Source organism: Mustelus asterias, chromosome 9, assembly GCF_964213995.1.
Source record: "Mustelus asterias chromosome 9, sMusAst1.hap1.1, whole genome shotgun sequence".
Lineage (NCBI taxonomy): Eukaryota > Metazoa > Chordata > Chondrichthyes > Carcharhiniformes > Triakidae > Mustelus > Mustelus asterias.
Window position 1 is genome coordinate 118,024,196 of NC_135809.1, and position 18,009 is coordinate 118,042,204.

Sequence of the window (18,009 nt, forward strand, 5' to 3'; positions counted from 1 at the left end):
CTTTGAGCAGACTCGAGCATTAGCAGAACATTGGGCTTTGACCAGGACAGTGTCATTGAGATCGTTAGGGCCAAATCTAACTGGAATGGGGCATCTCATAGCATTCGGCATTAGTTAAACTTTTTAACACACCCTTCAGCTTGGCGGCATGCTGGCACAGTGGTTAGCACTGCTGCCTCACAGCGTCACGGACCCAGGTTCGATTCCTGGCTTGGGTCACTGTCTGTGTGCAGTTTGCACGTTCTTCCCATGTCTGCGTGGATTTCCTCCGGGTGCTCCGGTTTCCTCCCACAGTCTGAAAGACGTGCTGGTTAGGTGCATCGGCCCTGCTAAATTCTCCCTCTGTGTACCCAAACAGGCACCGGAGTGTGGTGACTAGGGGATTTTCACAGTAACTTCATTGTATTGTTAATGTAAGCCTAGTTGTGACACTAATAAATAAACTTTATTTGAGCTGAAAGTTTTAAAGTTTATAATTTTTTCAGATTTTAAAAATTCCATCCAAAACACCAATTCAAATTCCAATTGAATCCAACCTCTGGTCCCCACGAGAGAGACAAACAAGATCTAAGCCGACAGGATGAGATATTGCACCCCACCTTGGGCTTGGTCTGACGCTTCTTCTTCGCAAAAAGGCTAAGATGGCTTTGAAACATTGCATCAGGCGACGCCTCGGTTAAATCTCATTGGCTCCCCTGACCATTGACTCTTACCCAAGCCAATCTTTCTGGCAAATCAAATAAACTGAGGGACAAAGTAAAAGGGGGCAGCTCCTTAAAGGGGGAGACTGCCTGAAACAAAGGAAACTTAAAACATCAAATCAAAACAAGTCCAGAAAGAGAAATAGAAACAAAGAAGATTGGATTGAGAGTGTGTGTGTGTGGGTTTAAAAAATAGCAATTTAAAGTGAGCAAGTGAGTCTTTACATCTCTTGACAACAATTTACTACATACAGGAATGAGATTTAACCGTTCACATTGTTCCCTTTTTGGGCTAGAGAGCTTGAACATAGAACAGTACAGCACAGAACAGGCCCTTCGGCCCATGATGTTGTGCCGAGCTTTATCTGAAACCAAGATCAAGCTATCCCACTCCCTATCATCCTGGTGTGCCCCATGTGCCTATCTAATAACCGCTTAAATGTTCCTAAAGTTTCTGACTCCACTATCACTGCAGGCAGTCCATTCCACACCCCAACCACACTCTGCGTAAAGAACCTATCTCTGATATCCTTCCTATATCTCCCACCATGAACCCTATAGTTATGTTTGTAAGTAAGTTGATTTCCAGTCATTGACAATTATCATGTTGTTTTGTAGAGTACTTACACTGTGAAGTATGAATTTTGTATTTTGTGATGAATTTAATTAATGTTCAAATCCAGCCTCTGGAATGGCAGTTCAATAAATGCTGGACCAGCCAGTGATGCCCACATCTCAGAAATGAATTTTTCAATTACATTTTTTTAAAAAAAGATCTTGAGGTCCTGTGCTACAGTGGGTAGCCTGTCTCTGAGCCAGAAGCTCTGGGTTCAAATCTCACCCCAGGACTTGATGGCAATGATGTGTTCATAATGTGGCCAACCAGTTGAGTATCAACCTGCAAAATCCTTCCAACACACCAATGGCAGGCGGTAAGAGCGGGCAACTCTCCTGGTCAGCCAAGCTTGATGTGGAGTGGTGCCGCTCAAGATATAAGCCTCTGGTGCTAGGCTGGCGACCTGTTCGATGAAACCCCTCACTAAGGGAACAGTCTGCCTTGCGTACCACAAGGTGTGGGAAAAGAAACAACTACAAGTCTGGCCAACAGCTCCAGCAAGATATTAAATATAATGGGGAGACAAAGGCGAGATGCCAATTGCGGGAGACAAAGGGTGGAGAGCTGTAAATTGAACAGCAAGTTCTGCGATTCCAAATTCACAGCATATCTCTTGATCCCCTGAACTTGCTGGGCGATTTGCTCATTAATAATGGCATGCATTGTTTCTATGCTATTACTTTTACAGAAAAATTTGGCCCATTTCTTTGGTGAGATTTGAACCCCTGAATTCCCTGGAGGGCCCCTGCTGGCAGTGTCGACCAGATGTGTTGGTAGTCTCAACTGGATTGTCTGTGTGAGGCCGACAGCAGTGACTGTAACACTAAGATAGGCAGCAAGAATAAAATGGATTTCATATTGTTTAGCAATTTCCCTATTAATTAATTTGGGCGGCACGGTAGCACAGTGGTTAGCACTGCTGCTTCACAGCTCCAGGGTCCCGGGTTCGATTCCCGGCTCGGGTCACTGTCTGTGTGGAGTTTGCACATTCTCCTCGTGTCTGCGTGGGTTTCCTCCGGGTGCTCCGGTTTCCTCCCACAGTCCAAAGATGTGCGGGTTAGGTTGATTGGCCAGGTTAAAAATTGCCCCTTAGAGTCCTGAGATGCGTAGGTTAGAGGGATTAGTGGGTAAATATGTGGGGGTAGGGCCTGGGTGGGATTGTGGTCGGTGCAGACCCGATGGGCCGAATGGCCTCCTTCTGCACTGTAGGGTTTCTATGATTTCTATGATTAACTATAAGAACTTCTCAATAGGAAAAGGTATCTAAAAGTAACTATTTTATTAATTGCATGGCTTTGTGCATGATTTAAATAGCCTGATAAAATAGACCAAGATCTCAAATAATTTTATATGTACAAAAAAAGTACAATTTCAACAACCTGCATTTATATAGCACCTCTAACATAGCAAACCATCCCAAGACAGTTCACAGAAGTGTTATCAAATAAAATTGTGCGCTGGACCACATAAAGAAATGTCAGGTGGCAAAGAGCTTTGTCAAAGGGGTAGGTTTCAAGGAGTGTCTTAAAGGAGGCAAGAGAGGTTTAGGAAGAGAATTCCAGATGTTAGGGCCTTGGCAGCTGAAGGCACAGATGCCATTGGTGGAGCAATGAAAATTGGGGCAGTGTGAGAGGCCAAAATTGGAGGAGCACAGAGATCTAGAATTTTTAAATTGAAGCATTGTCACATCAGGACTCGATGCGAGTTAGTGAGCCCAGGGACAATATGTGAACAGGACTCAGTGCGAGTTAGAATAGACAGTGATTTCACATTAATTAATTTCACAGTAATTAAATTCCATTCAGAGCCATTAGCTACCTGTAATTGCTCAGTAGTTGTCACCAGGTGCTGATATGTGAACAGTGGTGGTTTGCTTTCTTTGTATGAGTACGCAGACTGTCTTCACATCCCATACATACTGAACACATTAAACACATGCAGCAAAATTAACTAATCTAATGGTCTACATCAACTTAAAATGATTTTTACATTATAGAAATGCTTGATTTTAATTAATGGCACAAATTAGAGGGAAAAAATCTCTCCTGAGGCATTTTTCCTCCTTCCCAAGGTTTACAAGAATATTGGGTAGATTTGTGCTATATGTATCTGAACAGTGCACCACTGATTTCAGTGCACTCCTGGTTGCGTGCACACACTAACACACACAAGCACCCCTAATTTTAGCTTCTTGAGAATCCCTGATTTTAATCGCTCCAGCTTTGGGAGGTGTGCCTTCAGCTGCCTGGGTCTTAAACTCTGAAATTCCCTACCTATATGTATTTGCCTCTTTACGATGTGGAGATGCCAGTGTTGGACTGGGGTGGTCACAGTAAGAAGTCTCTCAACACCAGGTTAAAGTCCAACAGGTTTTTTTGGAATCATGAGCTTTTGGAGTCCTGCTCCTTCATCAGGTGAGTGGAATTCCAATCACATTCCATACAGTAATTACCTTGCAATTGTGTCTTTGCCTATATGTGCTGTGTTTGTCAACTAACCTCCACTCACCTGATGAAGGAGCAGGGCTCCAAAAGCTTGTGATTCCAAAAAATCCTGATGGACTTTAACCTGGTGTTGAGAGACTTCTTACTGTGTCCACCCCAGTCCAACGCTGGCATCTCCACATCGTAAAGAGGCAAAGATGTATAGGTAGGGAATTTCAGAGTTTAAGACCCAGGCAGATGAAGGCACACCTCCCAAAGCTGGAACGATTAAAATCAGGGATTCTCAAGAAGCTAAAATTAGGGGTGCTTGCGTGTGTTAGTGTGTGCACGCAATCAGGAGTGCACTGAAATCAGTGGTTTATTGTTCAGATACATATAGCACAAATCTACCAAGATTCTTGTATACCTTGGGAAGGAGGAAAAATGCCTCAGGAGAGATTTGGACTTTAACCTGATGTTGTGAGACCTCTTACTGTGCCTACCCCAGTCCAACACCAACATCTCCACCTCATGATCATCAGTACCACACAGCACTGGTTTACATTTATACAGCATCTTTAACATTGTGAAGCATCCAAAGATACTTCACAGGAGTATTATCAAACAAACTTTGACACAGAGCTACAGAAGGAAATAACAGTTGACCAAAGAGGCAGTTTCTGAAAAGCGTCTTGAAAGGAGAGAAAGTGTTAAAGAGGTGGAGACATTTAAGGAGAGAATTCCAGAATTTAGGGACCAGGCACCTGGAGGCACGGCCATGAATGATGAAGTGATTAAAATTGGGTTTGTGCAGGGAGCCAGAATTGAAGGAGCGCAGAGATCTCGGGAGGGTTGTAGATATAGAAGATTGTAGCGATAGGGAAAGGGCAAGGCCGATGGGGAGGGGGATAGTTGAATCCGAGGATTATAAAGTTGAGGTGTTGCTGGATCATGAACCAGTGTTGGTCAGCGAGGACAGGGGTGATGGGTAAATGGGATTTGGTGTGTGTTAGGATATCGCACACAACAAAGACCTCTCCTGCTTCCACTTACTCTGGGGTTAGTGGAGTAAGGATTCATGGGGTCACTCAGACTAATTTTCCTGCTCTACTTCCAGCTGATATGTATGAACGGGAAGAAGGAATCATCGAGCCTGAATGGGTCAAGACCGAGCGGGAGCAGTTCACCGATTTCCGTGACATAAACAAGGACGGAAAGATGGACAAGTCTGAAATCAAACATTGGATCCTCCCGGAGGATTATGACCATGCACAGGCTGAAGCCAGACATCTCGTCTACGAGTCTGACAAGAATAAGGTGGGTAAGAGTACATGAATATTTCCTGTAAGACTAGAGATTCTATACACAGTCAAAGAATTTTCGAACGCGGTAGGAGGTCATTACGTCCATGCCAGCTCTTTGAAAGAGCTGTCTAATTTAATCCCACACCCCAGCTCTTGTTCCATATTCTTCAAAGTTAGTCCTCTTCAAGTACACACGTGGTTGTACTTTGAAAATTTCCATCTTCAAGCTTCAATTTTTTAGGTATCCAAATCACCAACAACCTGTCCTGGTTCCCGCCCCCAGAAAGCCCATCGATACCTCTACTTTCTCAGAAGATTAAGGAAATGTGGCATGTCAGCTACGACCCTCACCAACTTTTACAGATGCACCGTAGAAAGCATTCTTTCTGGTTGCATCAAAACTTGGTATGGCTCCGGCTCTGCCCAAGACCACAAGAAACTATAAGGGGTCGTGAATGTAGCCCAATCCATCGCGCAAACCAATCTCCATCCATTGACTCTGTCTACACTTCCCACTGCCTCAGCAAAGCAGCCAGCATACTTAAGGAACCCACGCACCCTGGGCATTCTCTCTTCCGTCAGGAAAAACATACAAAACATACAAAAGTCTGAGGTCATGTACCAACCGACTCAAGAACAGCTTCTTCCCTGCTGCTGTCAGACTTTTGAATGGACCTACCTCGCATTAAGTTGATCTTTCTCTACACCCTAGCTATGACTGTAACACTACATTCTGCACTCTCTCGTTTCCTTCTCTATGAACGGTATGGTTTGTCTGTATAGCGCGTAAGAAACAATACTTTTCACTGTATACTAATACATGTGACAATAATAAGTCAAATCAAATTGAAGTTCTAGACCTTAGCAATCCTCCATGAACAAAATGTTCTCCTCATTTTCCCCCTCGCTATTTTATGAGGTATTTTAATCCATGATCTCTGCTTACCAGCCCATTTGTGGAGAAAGTAGTTTTCTCCCTATTTCCTCTATCAAAGCTCCACACCATTTTGAACAGCTCTACCAAATCTCCCTTTTACCATATCTGCTTTAAGCAGATCAAACTCAGCTTCTCCAGTTACTTTACCTAACTAAAGTTGCAGATTCCTGTATCGTTCTGTTAAGTCTCCTCTGACCCCTTTCCAAGACCTTGACAGATTTACTAAAGTCCATTGCTCAGGATTGCACACAGCACTTCAGTGGTTAGTACAGGTTCAGCATGACTTCCTCCTTTTGCATTCAATGTGCAATGGACAGAATTTGTGTTTTCTTGTTGTTCCATGATATAAGTTTTCTTTTACTTGTGAGGTTAGTGTGATTTCTTACCCTCTGGTTTGCCCCCATTTTAAAACATTTCAGCAGCAACCTTTTGTGAATTTAAAAATAAAGAAGATTATTTATTGTCATACTCTTGCCACAGAGGCTTTCATGCAATTTCTCACACACAAGAATAGATGCAAAGAAAAGCCAGGCAGCGTGCCTTAATGGCTATTGTCCGGTAGCTCTGACATGCATCATTATGAAGTGCTTCAAAAGGCTAGTCATGGCATGAATCAATTCCAGCCTCCTGGACTGCCTGGATCCACTACCATTCACCTACCGCCACAACAGGTTCACAGCAGACACCATCTCCCTGGCCCTGCACTCAACACTGGAACAACTAGATAACAAGGACACCTATGTCAGACTCCTGTTTGTTGACTACAGCTCAGCCTTCAACACCATTATTGCTACAAAACTCATCTTCAAACTCCGTGGCCTGGGGCTCGGTTCCTCCCTCTGCAACTGGATCCTGAACTTCCAAACCCACAGACCACAATCAGTAAGCATAAGCAACAATACCACCTCCACGATCATCCTCAACACCGGTGCCCCACAAGTCTGTGTCCTCTGTGTTGCGAAATTGGTATTTGTAAAATTGTCTGTTTAAAAAGGTGGTGGTTTTTCTGTACTTAAGATACTTAAAAGTTTTTTAAAAAGTGATGCAGGTACATATGCAGTACACAGACTGAAATATCGTATCGAGAAGCCTGGCAGTAGTGTTGCCAAGACAACAGGCTGTTGTTGAATTTTACCCTGTTGGGTTAAACTAGGCACTTGGCTAACAGCAGCCGATTAGATTTAAATTTGATGTTTCAGTAACCTGGGAATCAATCCTGTTGTGGGGATGTTGGCATGTCATCAGGGGTATAAGAAACGGCTCTCGGCTCGAGAGAGACAGACAGCAACTGCTCTCTTTGCCAGAGCTCAAAGCCTCATCTGAATAGAAAACTTACCAAAAGAAGCTAGAGATTCCAGACAGAAGAAAAAGACAGAAGATTCCGGAAGATAAACCTGGTTGTATTTTGAGAGAGACTTTAAAAAAAAATTCTATTTCTTTTTTGTTAATCAGTGGGAATTGTAATTCTCTAAACAGCATTCCATTAGAATAGTGTTTTATTTGGTTTGTTAATAGTTTAGTTAACCTGTTCGCTTTTAGTTAGATAAATAAAGTGTTACTTGTTGACTTTACAGAGAGAGTCTCAGGTAGTTATTTTGATTTAAAAGTTAAAGCTTATTTATTAGTCACAAGTAAGGCTTACATTAACACTGCAATGAAGTTACTGTGAAATTCCCCTAGTCGCCACACTCTGGCACCTGTTCGGGTCAATGCACCTAAAATTTTCTGAAGAGCAGATCGCACTATTTCTCACACGCTTTTAACAGATTATGAAGTGAGGTACTCCTCTTTGAATGGTTAGGTGTTAGCTCTCAGAGGGGATCAACCTCCCCTTTATAATATCAGCCCTTTACTATACTCCTTTTATATACCTATGACTGTGCGGCCAAATTCCCCTCCAGCTAAATTTTCAGGTTTGCTGATGACACCACCGTCGTGGGTCGGATCTCCAAACAATGACGAGTTGGAGTATGGGAAAGAGATAATCTGGTGAACTGGCGCAACACCAATAATCTCTCCCTCAGTGTCAACAAAATAAAGGAGATGGTCATCAACTTCAGGAAGCATTGTGGAGGACAGGACCCTGTCTAGATTTTGATTTCATTTATTATTGTCACGTGTATTAACATAGTGAAAAGTATTGTTTCTTGCGCGCTACACAGACAAAACATACCATTCAGAGAGAAGGAAATGAGAGAGTGCAGAATGTAGTGTTACAGTCATAGCTAGGATGTAGAGAAAGATCAACTTAATGCAAAGTAAGTCCATTCAAAAGTCTGACAGCAGCAGGGAAGAAGCTGTTCTTGAATCGGTTGGTCGATGACCTCAGACTTTTATATTTTTTCCCGAAGGAAGAAGGTGGAAGAGAGAATGTCCGGGGTGCATGGGGTCCTTAATTATGCTAGCTGTTTTGCCGAGGCAATGGGGACGAAGTAGAAATGGTCGAGAGCTTCAAGTTTTTAGGTGTCCAGATCACCCAAAAACCTGTCCTGGTCCATCTATGTCGACACTATAGTTAATAAAGCCCACCAACATCTCTACTTTCTCAGGAGACTAAGGAAATTTGGCATGTCAGCTACAACTCTCACCAACTTCTGCAGATGCACCATAGAAAGCATTCTTTCTGGTTGTATCACAACTTTCCTGAACAGGTGCCGGAGTGTGGCGATAAGGGGATTTTTACAGTAACTTCATTGCAGTGTGAGTGTAAGCCTACTTGTGATACTAATAAATAAACTTTAAACTTTGCTATCACTTTTGTTCTGTGCAAGACCGCAATATACTACAAAGGGTTGTGAACGAAGCCCAGGCCATCACTCAAACCAGCCCCCCCATCCATTGGCACTGTCTACATTTCCTGCTGCCTCAGAAAAGCAGCCAGCATAATCAAGGACCCCACATTCCACCTTTTTCCTTTACAAACCTCCTGGAAATAATATTGCTATTGGGTCTGAATTGGCTTTTTGACATATCTGTCCAATTTAGTCCCACATCCCATCTTTTCCCCCTAGCCTTGCAAAATTGTTCTCTTCAAATATCACGGTGGCGCCGTAGTTAGCACTGCTGCCTCACACAGCACCAGGTACCCAGGTTCAATTCTGGCCTTGGGTTAATGCCCTGTGTGGAGTTTGCACGTTCTCTCTGTGTCTGTAGGTTTCCTCCCGATGCTCCGGTTTCCTCCCACACTCCCAAGATGTGCAGGTTTGGTTGATTGGCCATGGTAAATTGCTGCTTAATTTTGGTAAATACATGGAGTTATAGGGATAGGGTCTGGGTAGGATTGTTGTCGGTGCAGGCTCGATGGGCCGATTGGCCTCCTTCTGCACTGCAGGGATTCAATGATTCTAAATGCATGTACAATTGCCTCTTGAGAATTCTTGTGTTTTTGTTTCCACTGTACTTTCAGGTCATGTGTGCATAACAATTGATTGGCCGGAGCTTGTTCCATTTTCTTTTGTCCTAAAACATTTGAATGTCTTGTATTTCATTCTTTCAATAGGATAAAAGATTATCAAAACAAGAAATCCTAGACAATTGGAATATGTTCGTGGGCAGCCAGGCCACCAACTATGGCGAAGATCTGACGCGAAACCACATTGAATTGTGATGCCAACACAGGAAACTCTGGCTGGCAATGTGACAATTCTCCTCCAACATATAAACCTTTAATGCATTTCTGTTGAAGACACAGGAACCGACTAACAGACTGCAAGTACTTGCCATATGTAAAGTGACCGAAAGTTATCAGTTCAGTCTCACTTTCTTAATATAGTTCATTCTTTACCTCATTAACTCACGGGGCCACTTTTGCCCAGACATTTGTTTACATCAACGATGAGGCTATGCTAATCCATGTTATGGACAAAGACTTTATTTCGATACATTTGTACAGTTTTAAATGTTAGGAGCATTGGGCACATTCAGTTTTTTTTTCCTTTGCACGTGGAATATAAGATGTCAGATCATTTCACCCTGTTATGTACTCTCTTGATGTAAATAATGAAACATTAGTAAGATCTTCCACTAGGACAGCCAAGAGTTATCTGGATGGGTTTTTATTGGTACTACAGGCGGTTCCACTTTGTTTGCATGGGTTAGAAAAGATAACATTCATTTGATTGAACTGGCTTCTAGTCGCCGTTCTCTCGCAAAACTGTGACCTCCGCCTCTTAGAAGGACAAGGACAGCAGCTACTGGGATATCACCATCACCTACAAGCTCTTCTCCAAGACACACTATCTTGACTTGGAAACATATCGCTATTTCTTCAAGGTCGCTGGGTCAAAATCCTGGGCCTCCAACCCTTACAGGACCATGTATCTATACCACACCGACTGTGACAGTTCAAGGCTAGCCACCACCACCTCAAAGACATTTGGGTACGAGCAATAAATACAGGTCTTTCCAGTAATGCCTGAATCTTGAGAAGCAATGATTTAAAAATTCTGCAACCTCTTTTCAAACGGCACTATTTTTTATCATTGCATTTCACTTTTTGGTTCTGTACAGTGTATCTGTGTGAAATAATTGAACGACTTCATTCGTTGACCTCATTTACATGAAGTCCTTGTGTGGCTTTCCAGGTGGCCGCAACTTAGTGAGTTGACTTGTTCCGAATGATGCAATGCCTCATTGCTATAGTTGCAACCTGAACAGATGATTGGTGGACAAGATCTGAAAAGGAAGGGCACGGAAAAATCAATGAAGGGAAAGTGATTGCCTGGGGTTTACAAGGCAGCCGCACATCAGATAAATTAGTCTCTCAAATGGCAGCAAGATTTGTTGGAATATTTGTTAGTTATTAGGCTTGTCTGTACATTTCAGACTTGGTCATCCTCTGTAGATTGGTTAACCAGCGGTAAGTGTTGGAGCCACAACAACTTACATTTATACAGCACCTTTAACATAATGAACCATCCTAAGGTGCTGCTTAGAAATGTTAGAGGTGGAAGTGGTGGTGGGAAGCTTATCTCGGCTTCAAATAGGAATTATGATTGTGAACAGTGTGGTTCAGCCTTCGAGAAAAGGAATGCGTCTGTGGCTTAGGTACAGAGTTTATGGTGGGTGCCTTCAATGTTTCCAAAATTCAGTTGAAGGAAATGTACTGAATCTCACCAGGCAATCTGACAAATCCAGGATGGCGCATATCAGGAGAGGTGGGGTGAACTTGAGCTGGGTGTGGTAGGTGAACATGTGGAACCTGATATGTTTTTTGTGATGTTACCAAGGAGTAGCATTTAGATGAGAAATAGAAATGGCAACAAAGATGGATCTTTGGGGGACCCCAGTAGTAATGGTAGAGGAGGGGAAAGAGATTGCAGGTGATTCAATGACTGGATAAGTAGGCGACGCACTGTCACATGTGCAGAAGGGATTACACCAGGTATGCATGGTGTGATTATTTATATGATGAAGCATCCGATTAGCACAGTTGCATCTTTTGACCTGTTATGTCTGATTGTGTCCACTGTTTGTACAAATAATTTCATTTTATGGGACTTCTTTTCCCAAAGGTAGGGGAGTCTAAAACTAGAGGGCATAGGTTTAAGGTGAGAGGGGAGAGATACAAAAGTGTCCAGAGGGTAGTGAGTTTCTGGAATGAGCTGCCAGCGCAGTAGTAGAGGCGGGTACAATTTTGTCTTTTAAAAAGCATTTGGACAGTTACATGGGTAAATTGGGTATAGAGGGATATGGGCCAAATGCAGGCAATTGGGACTAGCTTAGTGGTTAAAAACTGGGCGGCGTGGACAAGGTGGGCTGAAGGGCCTGTTTCCATGCTGTAAACCTCGATGACTGCTGTCGGACTGCTGGTCAAGTAATATACTTCCACTTCAGACTTTGTGTGTGTGCGCACGCGAATGTATGTAGATATATTCTTTAATGAAGAATTTACTTTTGTGTAATTTAGAGTTGTACCCAGCACAGTTCAATGATGGGGTCTGACCTGCTGTTGTCATGGTGCATGGCCAAGAATCCTGTGGTTCTGAGCAATGTATGATGATCAGTAGGGTCCATGTTGTGTGAAATAAAAGTACACGTGGCTCACTCCTGGCTCCTCTTCCCCTTCCAAATCAGAAGTGAATGCTGCTTGGTTGGAGGATCACTACCAGCAGCCACCTAAATTCTCCAGGACAAATGCTGGCAAAGATTAGCAACATTAACTTGTCTTATTCTCATGTTCATGTTAGCTTGCATTTACACTGTGGCAAAAATGTCTCAAAGCGCCTCACACAAGCATGATCAAACAAAATGTGACCCAAAAGGAGACATAAAGGCAGGTGGATAAAAGCTGCATCAAAAAAGTGGGTTTTAAGGAAAGATAGGAAGGAGATTGAGGGATGGAATGCCAGAGCTTAGGGCCCAGGCAGTTGAAAGTATTGATGAAGCATTGAACTCATAAAGCCCAAGGGGTTAGAATTGGAAGACTGCCAAGATCTCGGAGAATTGAAGCATTGGAGGAAGTTACGGCCATGGAGTGATTTAAATCCAACAATGTGAATTTTTAAAATACAGATGTTGCAGGACAAGGAGTCAGTGTAGGTGAGCGAAAAATGGATGAATGCCTCTTACTGCAAGTTAGGATACAGGCAACAGAGCTTTGAATGAACTTAAAGGCACTTAGTATGAAGCAGAACAAATGAAGGAACTTAAAGGATGTCTTGAATGGTCTTGAAACTGCCAGGATGAATTTGAAGAAGTGTGTTCTTCTAAAACCCCATTAAACATGTATCATGAGGGGATGGGCAATTAGAATTCCCACGATGAGTTTGAGGCATGGGATGCTTTTTAAGTAGCTATTGTGCAGAGACAGCACATTACATGAAAGGGAATTGCATGTTTGAAAAGGTAAAAGGGTACAGGGGGAAGGGCAGGGAGATGAGATTAGAGTGGATATTTAGTTGAAGAGCTAGCACAAGTGCAATGGCCAAATGGCCACAGTCTGCACTACCGTTTCTCTAATTTTATTAATCATCAAAACGGACATTTACAAGTCTTGTTAGATTAAGTGTCCTGAAATGCGACCCTAATATTTCAAATGTACTGTACAAATAATATTTATAGACCAGGAGAGTACAAAATGTTCTTCAATAAGTAACTTTCAAAGATGCTGTCAGCAAAACTGTTACCATTCACATGATCATTAAAATAAAACACTTTGATATAATGTTTCAAAAATTCATTGACTTTAAATAAAGCTACATTCCACTGTGCTACAAAGATGGATTTGATAGTTGAATTTTCGCTGTAAATGTACTAATTGAGGTTGATGCTTGGTTCTCCACTGAGGTTATGTCAATCCGTTAGTGGATGGTCACCAATTTTCTTTTACTAATTCATGAGGTATGGGCATCGCTGGCAAGGCCAGCATTTGTTACCCAACCTTCACAAACAGTAAAGAATCACCTATAGAAACATTCAGGAAATCAACCTTTTAATACCTGGAGGCTCCTTAGCAAGCCTGGGCAATGCTATTAAAAATTAGAGAAACTGTGACTCCATTCAGGTTGTGTTGGGTTGGAAATCTAGCCACACACTGACCTGAGAAAACATCCTTCTCAACAACAAGCTTGATGGCTGTTAATGATGACTGCCAACCTCTTAGATCAGCAAGAGGCAAATCTGTCCAATGTTGAGTTGGTATTGAGAATCCTTTTGGCAAAAATTCTACAATGGTAGTAAATTCATAGAATCTACAGTGTAGGAGGAGGCCATTTGACCCATCGAACCTGCACTGACAACAATCCCACCCAGGTCCCATCCCCATAACCCCGCATATTTACATTCCTAATCCCCCTGACACTAGAGTCAATTTATCATGGCCAATCAACCTAACCCACACATCTTTGGACTGTTAGAGGAAACCATGCAGACAGGGGGAGAATGTGCAAACTCCAATTGAGAGATTATACCCTTGAAACGGAGAATTTCCTCCAATTGATTGGGTAGATATAAATTTGCCAGCTGAAACTGTGACTCTGTTACCTCCTGAGCAAAGAAGAAATTTGAAGACTAAATTGGTGGTACAGTGAAGAAAGTTATCTTGGATTGCAACGGGATCTTGATCAAATGGGCCAGTGGGCTGACGATCGGCAGATGGAGTTAAATGCGAGGTGATGCATTTTGGTAGATTGAACCAGGGCAGGACTTACTCAGTTAATGTTAGCGCATTGGGGAGAGTTACAGAACAGAGATCTAGGGGTACATGTTCATAGCTCCTTGAAAGTGGAGTCACAGGTGGACATAGTGGTGAAGAAGGCATTCAGCATGCTTGGTTTCATTGATCAGAACATTGAATACAGGAGTTGTGATGTCTTGTTGAAGTTGTACAAGACATTGGTAAGGCCACACTTGGAATACTGTGTACAGTTCTGGTCACCCTATTATAGAAAGGATATTATTAAACTAGAAAGAGTGCAGAAAAGATTTACTAGGATGTTACCGGACCAAATTCCTGGTCTGTTTCCAACAGAAATCAGAAAAGTGACATTCCGACCCATGCATGCAGGCTTTAAAAAATCATTTGAATCTTCTTGTTGAAACTTATTTCATTTCTGTGCATAAGTGAAAGACAGTGAATTAAATATTTAAAACTTGACAAATTTATTTGGTTTTTGGAATAAGCATACATGGCAGCAGGTTAAATGTTTATTGTCCAGTTTGACAAAGCATTGAAATGTGTGCATTATCATAGAAGATCATAGAAACCCTACAGTACAGAAAGAGGCCATTCGGCCCATCGAGTCTGCACCGACCACAATCCCACCCAGGCCCTACCCCCATATCCCTACATATTTTACCCACTAATCCCTCTAACCTACGCATCTCAGGACATTAAGGGGCAATTTTAGCATAGCCAATCAACCTAACCTGCACATCTTTGGACTGTGGGAGGAAACCGGAGGAAACCCACGCAGACACGCGGAGAATGTGCAAACTCCACACAGACAGTGACCCAAGCCGGGAATCGAACCCAGGTCCCTGGAGCTGTGAAGTAGCAGTGCTAACCACTGTGCTACCGTGCCGCCAGAAAGAAGCCATTTGGCCCTTTGAGCCTGCACCAACAATGATCCCACCCAGGCCCTATCCCCGTAACTCCACATATTATCCCTACAAATTCTGCTAATACTGAGGGACAATTGAGCATGGCTAATCAACCTAATCTGCACAGCTGTGGAGTGTGGGAGGAAACTGGAGGACACCCACACAGACACAGGGAGAACGTGCAAACTCCACACATACAGTCACCCGAGGCCAGAATTGAACCTGGGTCCCTGGCGCTGTGAGGCAGCAGTGCTAACCACTGTGCCACCATGCCACCTAGTAAAGAAGAGCCAGGTAATCCAGTCATCAAAGGTGATTACAATTACAGCAGTAAACTTCACAAGACAAGTGGGGTGGTGCAGTGGTTAGCACTGCTGCCTTACAGTCCTGGAGACCCAGGTTTAATTCTGGCCTTGGGTGACTGTGTGGGTAAACAGAATTCTTGATATATTTTGGAACATTTTGATTGAAGGAAATAGCAATTCTTAATTTTATATTCCGATAATGTGTGCACTCATACTGGAAAATTACTGCATAGCAGAAAAATAAAATGGGCAGAATTAATTACTGGTAAAGCTCTAATTCTAAAGGTAGCTCCTTTGGTCGGGGTTTCATTTGCTCTTGAGCATAAATTTAGTGCATAAAAGCAAAATACCGCAGATGCTAGAAATCTGAAAATAAAAATAGAAAATGCTGGAAAAACTCAATAGGTCTGACAACATCTCTGGAGAGAGAAAGAGAGTTGATGTTTCGAAACTGTATGCTTCAGACTCAAAGTTAACCCTGTTTCTCTCTCAGATGTTTCCAGACCTGCTGAGTTCCAGCATTTTCTGTTTTTATTGTAAATTTAGCAAGGCTTGAAACTGGGATTGAGGGCCTCACTGTAGCCAGAGCTGGAGGGAAAAATCAACGGGTGATAAACTGCGGCTGATTTCTTGGGTGACTTTTCAACCTGTGCCAGCCACAAAATGTACCTTTTTAAGAGAAGGCGATCACTCTTTTTAAAACATTTAATTGGCAGCTTTTGGCTGCATTAGAATCTTCTCAAGTTGCTTCCGGAAATGCTCAGGTACCTCCTTAGGCTTCTCACTGACTGCGTCCACAAAGACGTGGGTGGACCTTCCCGTTGTGCAGGCCATGGTCTCGAACCCCGCCAGCAAGGGGTTGCCCAAGTAGCAACCATCCGAGAGGAGGTTGTAATCCAAGGGCAGCGGGATTCGGTCCTTTCGCGGCTTGAACAGAGCCACCCGGTAATGCACACTGGACCGTCCAATCCTTTCCACCCCCAGTGCTGCCAGTGGGTTCTGAGGGAACATCATAGGTGCGTGGAATGAGCACTTGCAGCTCACGATAAATCCCACTAATGATGAGGTCCGCCGATTTGCATTTAACCCACAGTACCTAGAGTGTAAAAGGAAACAGCATTGTTACACACACAATCTGTGCAGCATCTTTTATACATGAAGCATCAGTTACCCCAATGTTAGCCTGGCTCAATGAGTACCATTTATGCCTCAGATTTACAGTCTTGCACGTCTCTGATTCCCATCACTCCATCATTGGCAGCGGAGCCTTCAGGTTACCTGGGAGTGCAGGGGGTTAGGGAGGGGGGGGGGTTGGTGGAGTTCCTTCCCTAGACCTCATCTCTGCTCCTTAAGATACACCTGAAAACTTCGACCATGTTTTTGGTCACCCTCTCCTCATATTTCCTCCGATACCTGGATGTCAATTTTCTTTCCTGATAACAATACTTTTTTATTCATTCGTGGGACATGGGTGTCACTGGCTGACCAGCATTTATTGCCCATCCCGAGTTGCCCTTGAGAAGGTGGTGGTGAGCTGCCTTCTTGAATCTCTGCAGTCCATGTGCTGTGGGTTGACCCACAATGCCATTTGATGATACTGTGAGCCATCTTTTGTTATTTAAAAGGTTCCACTAGAATGCAAGTTGTTGCTGATGTGGGTTCAAGCATTGCTCTGGAATCTTAAACATACAATCTAAGGTTCTACATCAATGCAGTACTGAGGGGGTGCAGCACTAATGGAGATACTGCCCCATGGATGAGTTGCTAAAATGAGGTCCTGTCAACTTATTGAAAGAGCAGCAAAGATCCCACAATGCCATTTGATGAAGAATAGGAAGCTTTTATATTCTGGCCAGCAATCCTCCATAGAATCCCTACGGTGCAGAAGGAGGTTGTTTGGCCCATCGAGTCTGCACTGACCACAATCCCACCCAGGCCCTATTCCTGTAACTGCACATATTTACCCTGTTAATCCCCTGACGCTAGGATCAATTTAGCATAGCCAATCAACCTAACCCGCACATCTTTGGACAACGGGAGGAAACTGGAGCACCCAGAGGAAACTCACGCAGACATGGGGAGAACGTGCAAACCCCACACAGACAGTGACCCAAGGCCGGAATTGAACCCATGTCCCTGGCGCTGTGAAGCAGCAGTGCTAACCACTGTGCCACCATGCCACCCCTTCCTTCAAACAAATAGAGTAACCGGTGATCTTATTTCAATTCATCACTAATGTTCCTACTACGCTGCCTGGAAAGCTTATGGTATTTGCTACCAAATAAACCTGTTGGACTTTAACCTGGTGTTGTGAGACTTCTTACTGTGTTCACCCCAGTCCAATGCCGGCATCTCTACATCATGGAAAGTTTCAAGTACACTTTGCCATTTGTCAAATATTGCATATGTGTGCAAAAAAATTCAAAGGAAAAAAACTAACCTCGCATAGCAATAAAAACATTGTTCATTTTGCTGCTACTTGTGAGATCTTGGGAACACAGTAAAAGGAGTTTCGTTCCTCAAACCAGTAAATTAGATCTGGTCAATTTGTATCTTAACTCCATTTACTCTCCATGGTTCCAGACCATTTCAAAAACTATCAATTTTCAGTTGAACGCATGATCTTCCCACAGCTTCAACAGATCTTTGGGGAGAGAGTTCCAGATTTCCACTATCCTGCC

At 43.2% G+C, this 18,009-nt stretch overlaps 2 protein-coding genes across 4 annotated transcripts in view; one reads left to right on the forward strand and one right to left on the reverse strand.

Annotated features, from left to right (window-relative positions):
• The window catches only part of rcn1 (reticulocalbin 1, EF-hand calcium binding domain), a 40,761-nt gene extending 26,156 nt beyond the window's left edge, over positions 1-14,605 (forward strand). For both annotated transcript variants that reach the window (XM_078220933.1, XM_078220934.1), the window contains exons 6-7: positions 4,858-5,057; positions 9,481-14,605. In XM_078220933.1, the coding sequence (XP_078077059.1) occupies positions 4,858-5,057; positions 9,481-9,588 (308 nt within the window). In that variant the 3' untranslated portion in view covers positions 9,589-14,605. The remainder of the gene's footprint in view (positions 1-4,857; positions 5,058-9,480) is intronic.
• Positions 14,606-15,132: 527 nt separating this feature from the next.
• The window catches only part of LOC144498955 (uncharacterized), a 92,725-nt gene continuing 89,848 nt past the window's right edge, over positions 15,133-18,009 (reverse strand). For both annotated transcript variants that reach the window (XM_078220936.1, XM_078220935.1), the window contains exon 3: positions 15,133-16,424. In XM_078220936.1, coding sequence (XP_078077062.1) covers positions 16,034-16,424 — 391 coding nt within the window. In that variant the 3' untranslated portion in view covers positions 15,133-16,033. The remainder of the gene's footprint in view (positions 16,425-18,009) is intronic.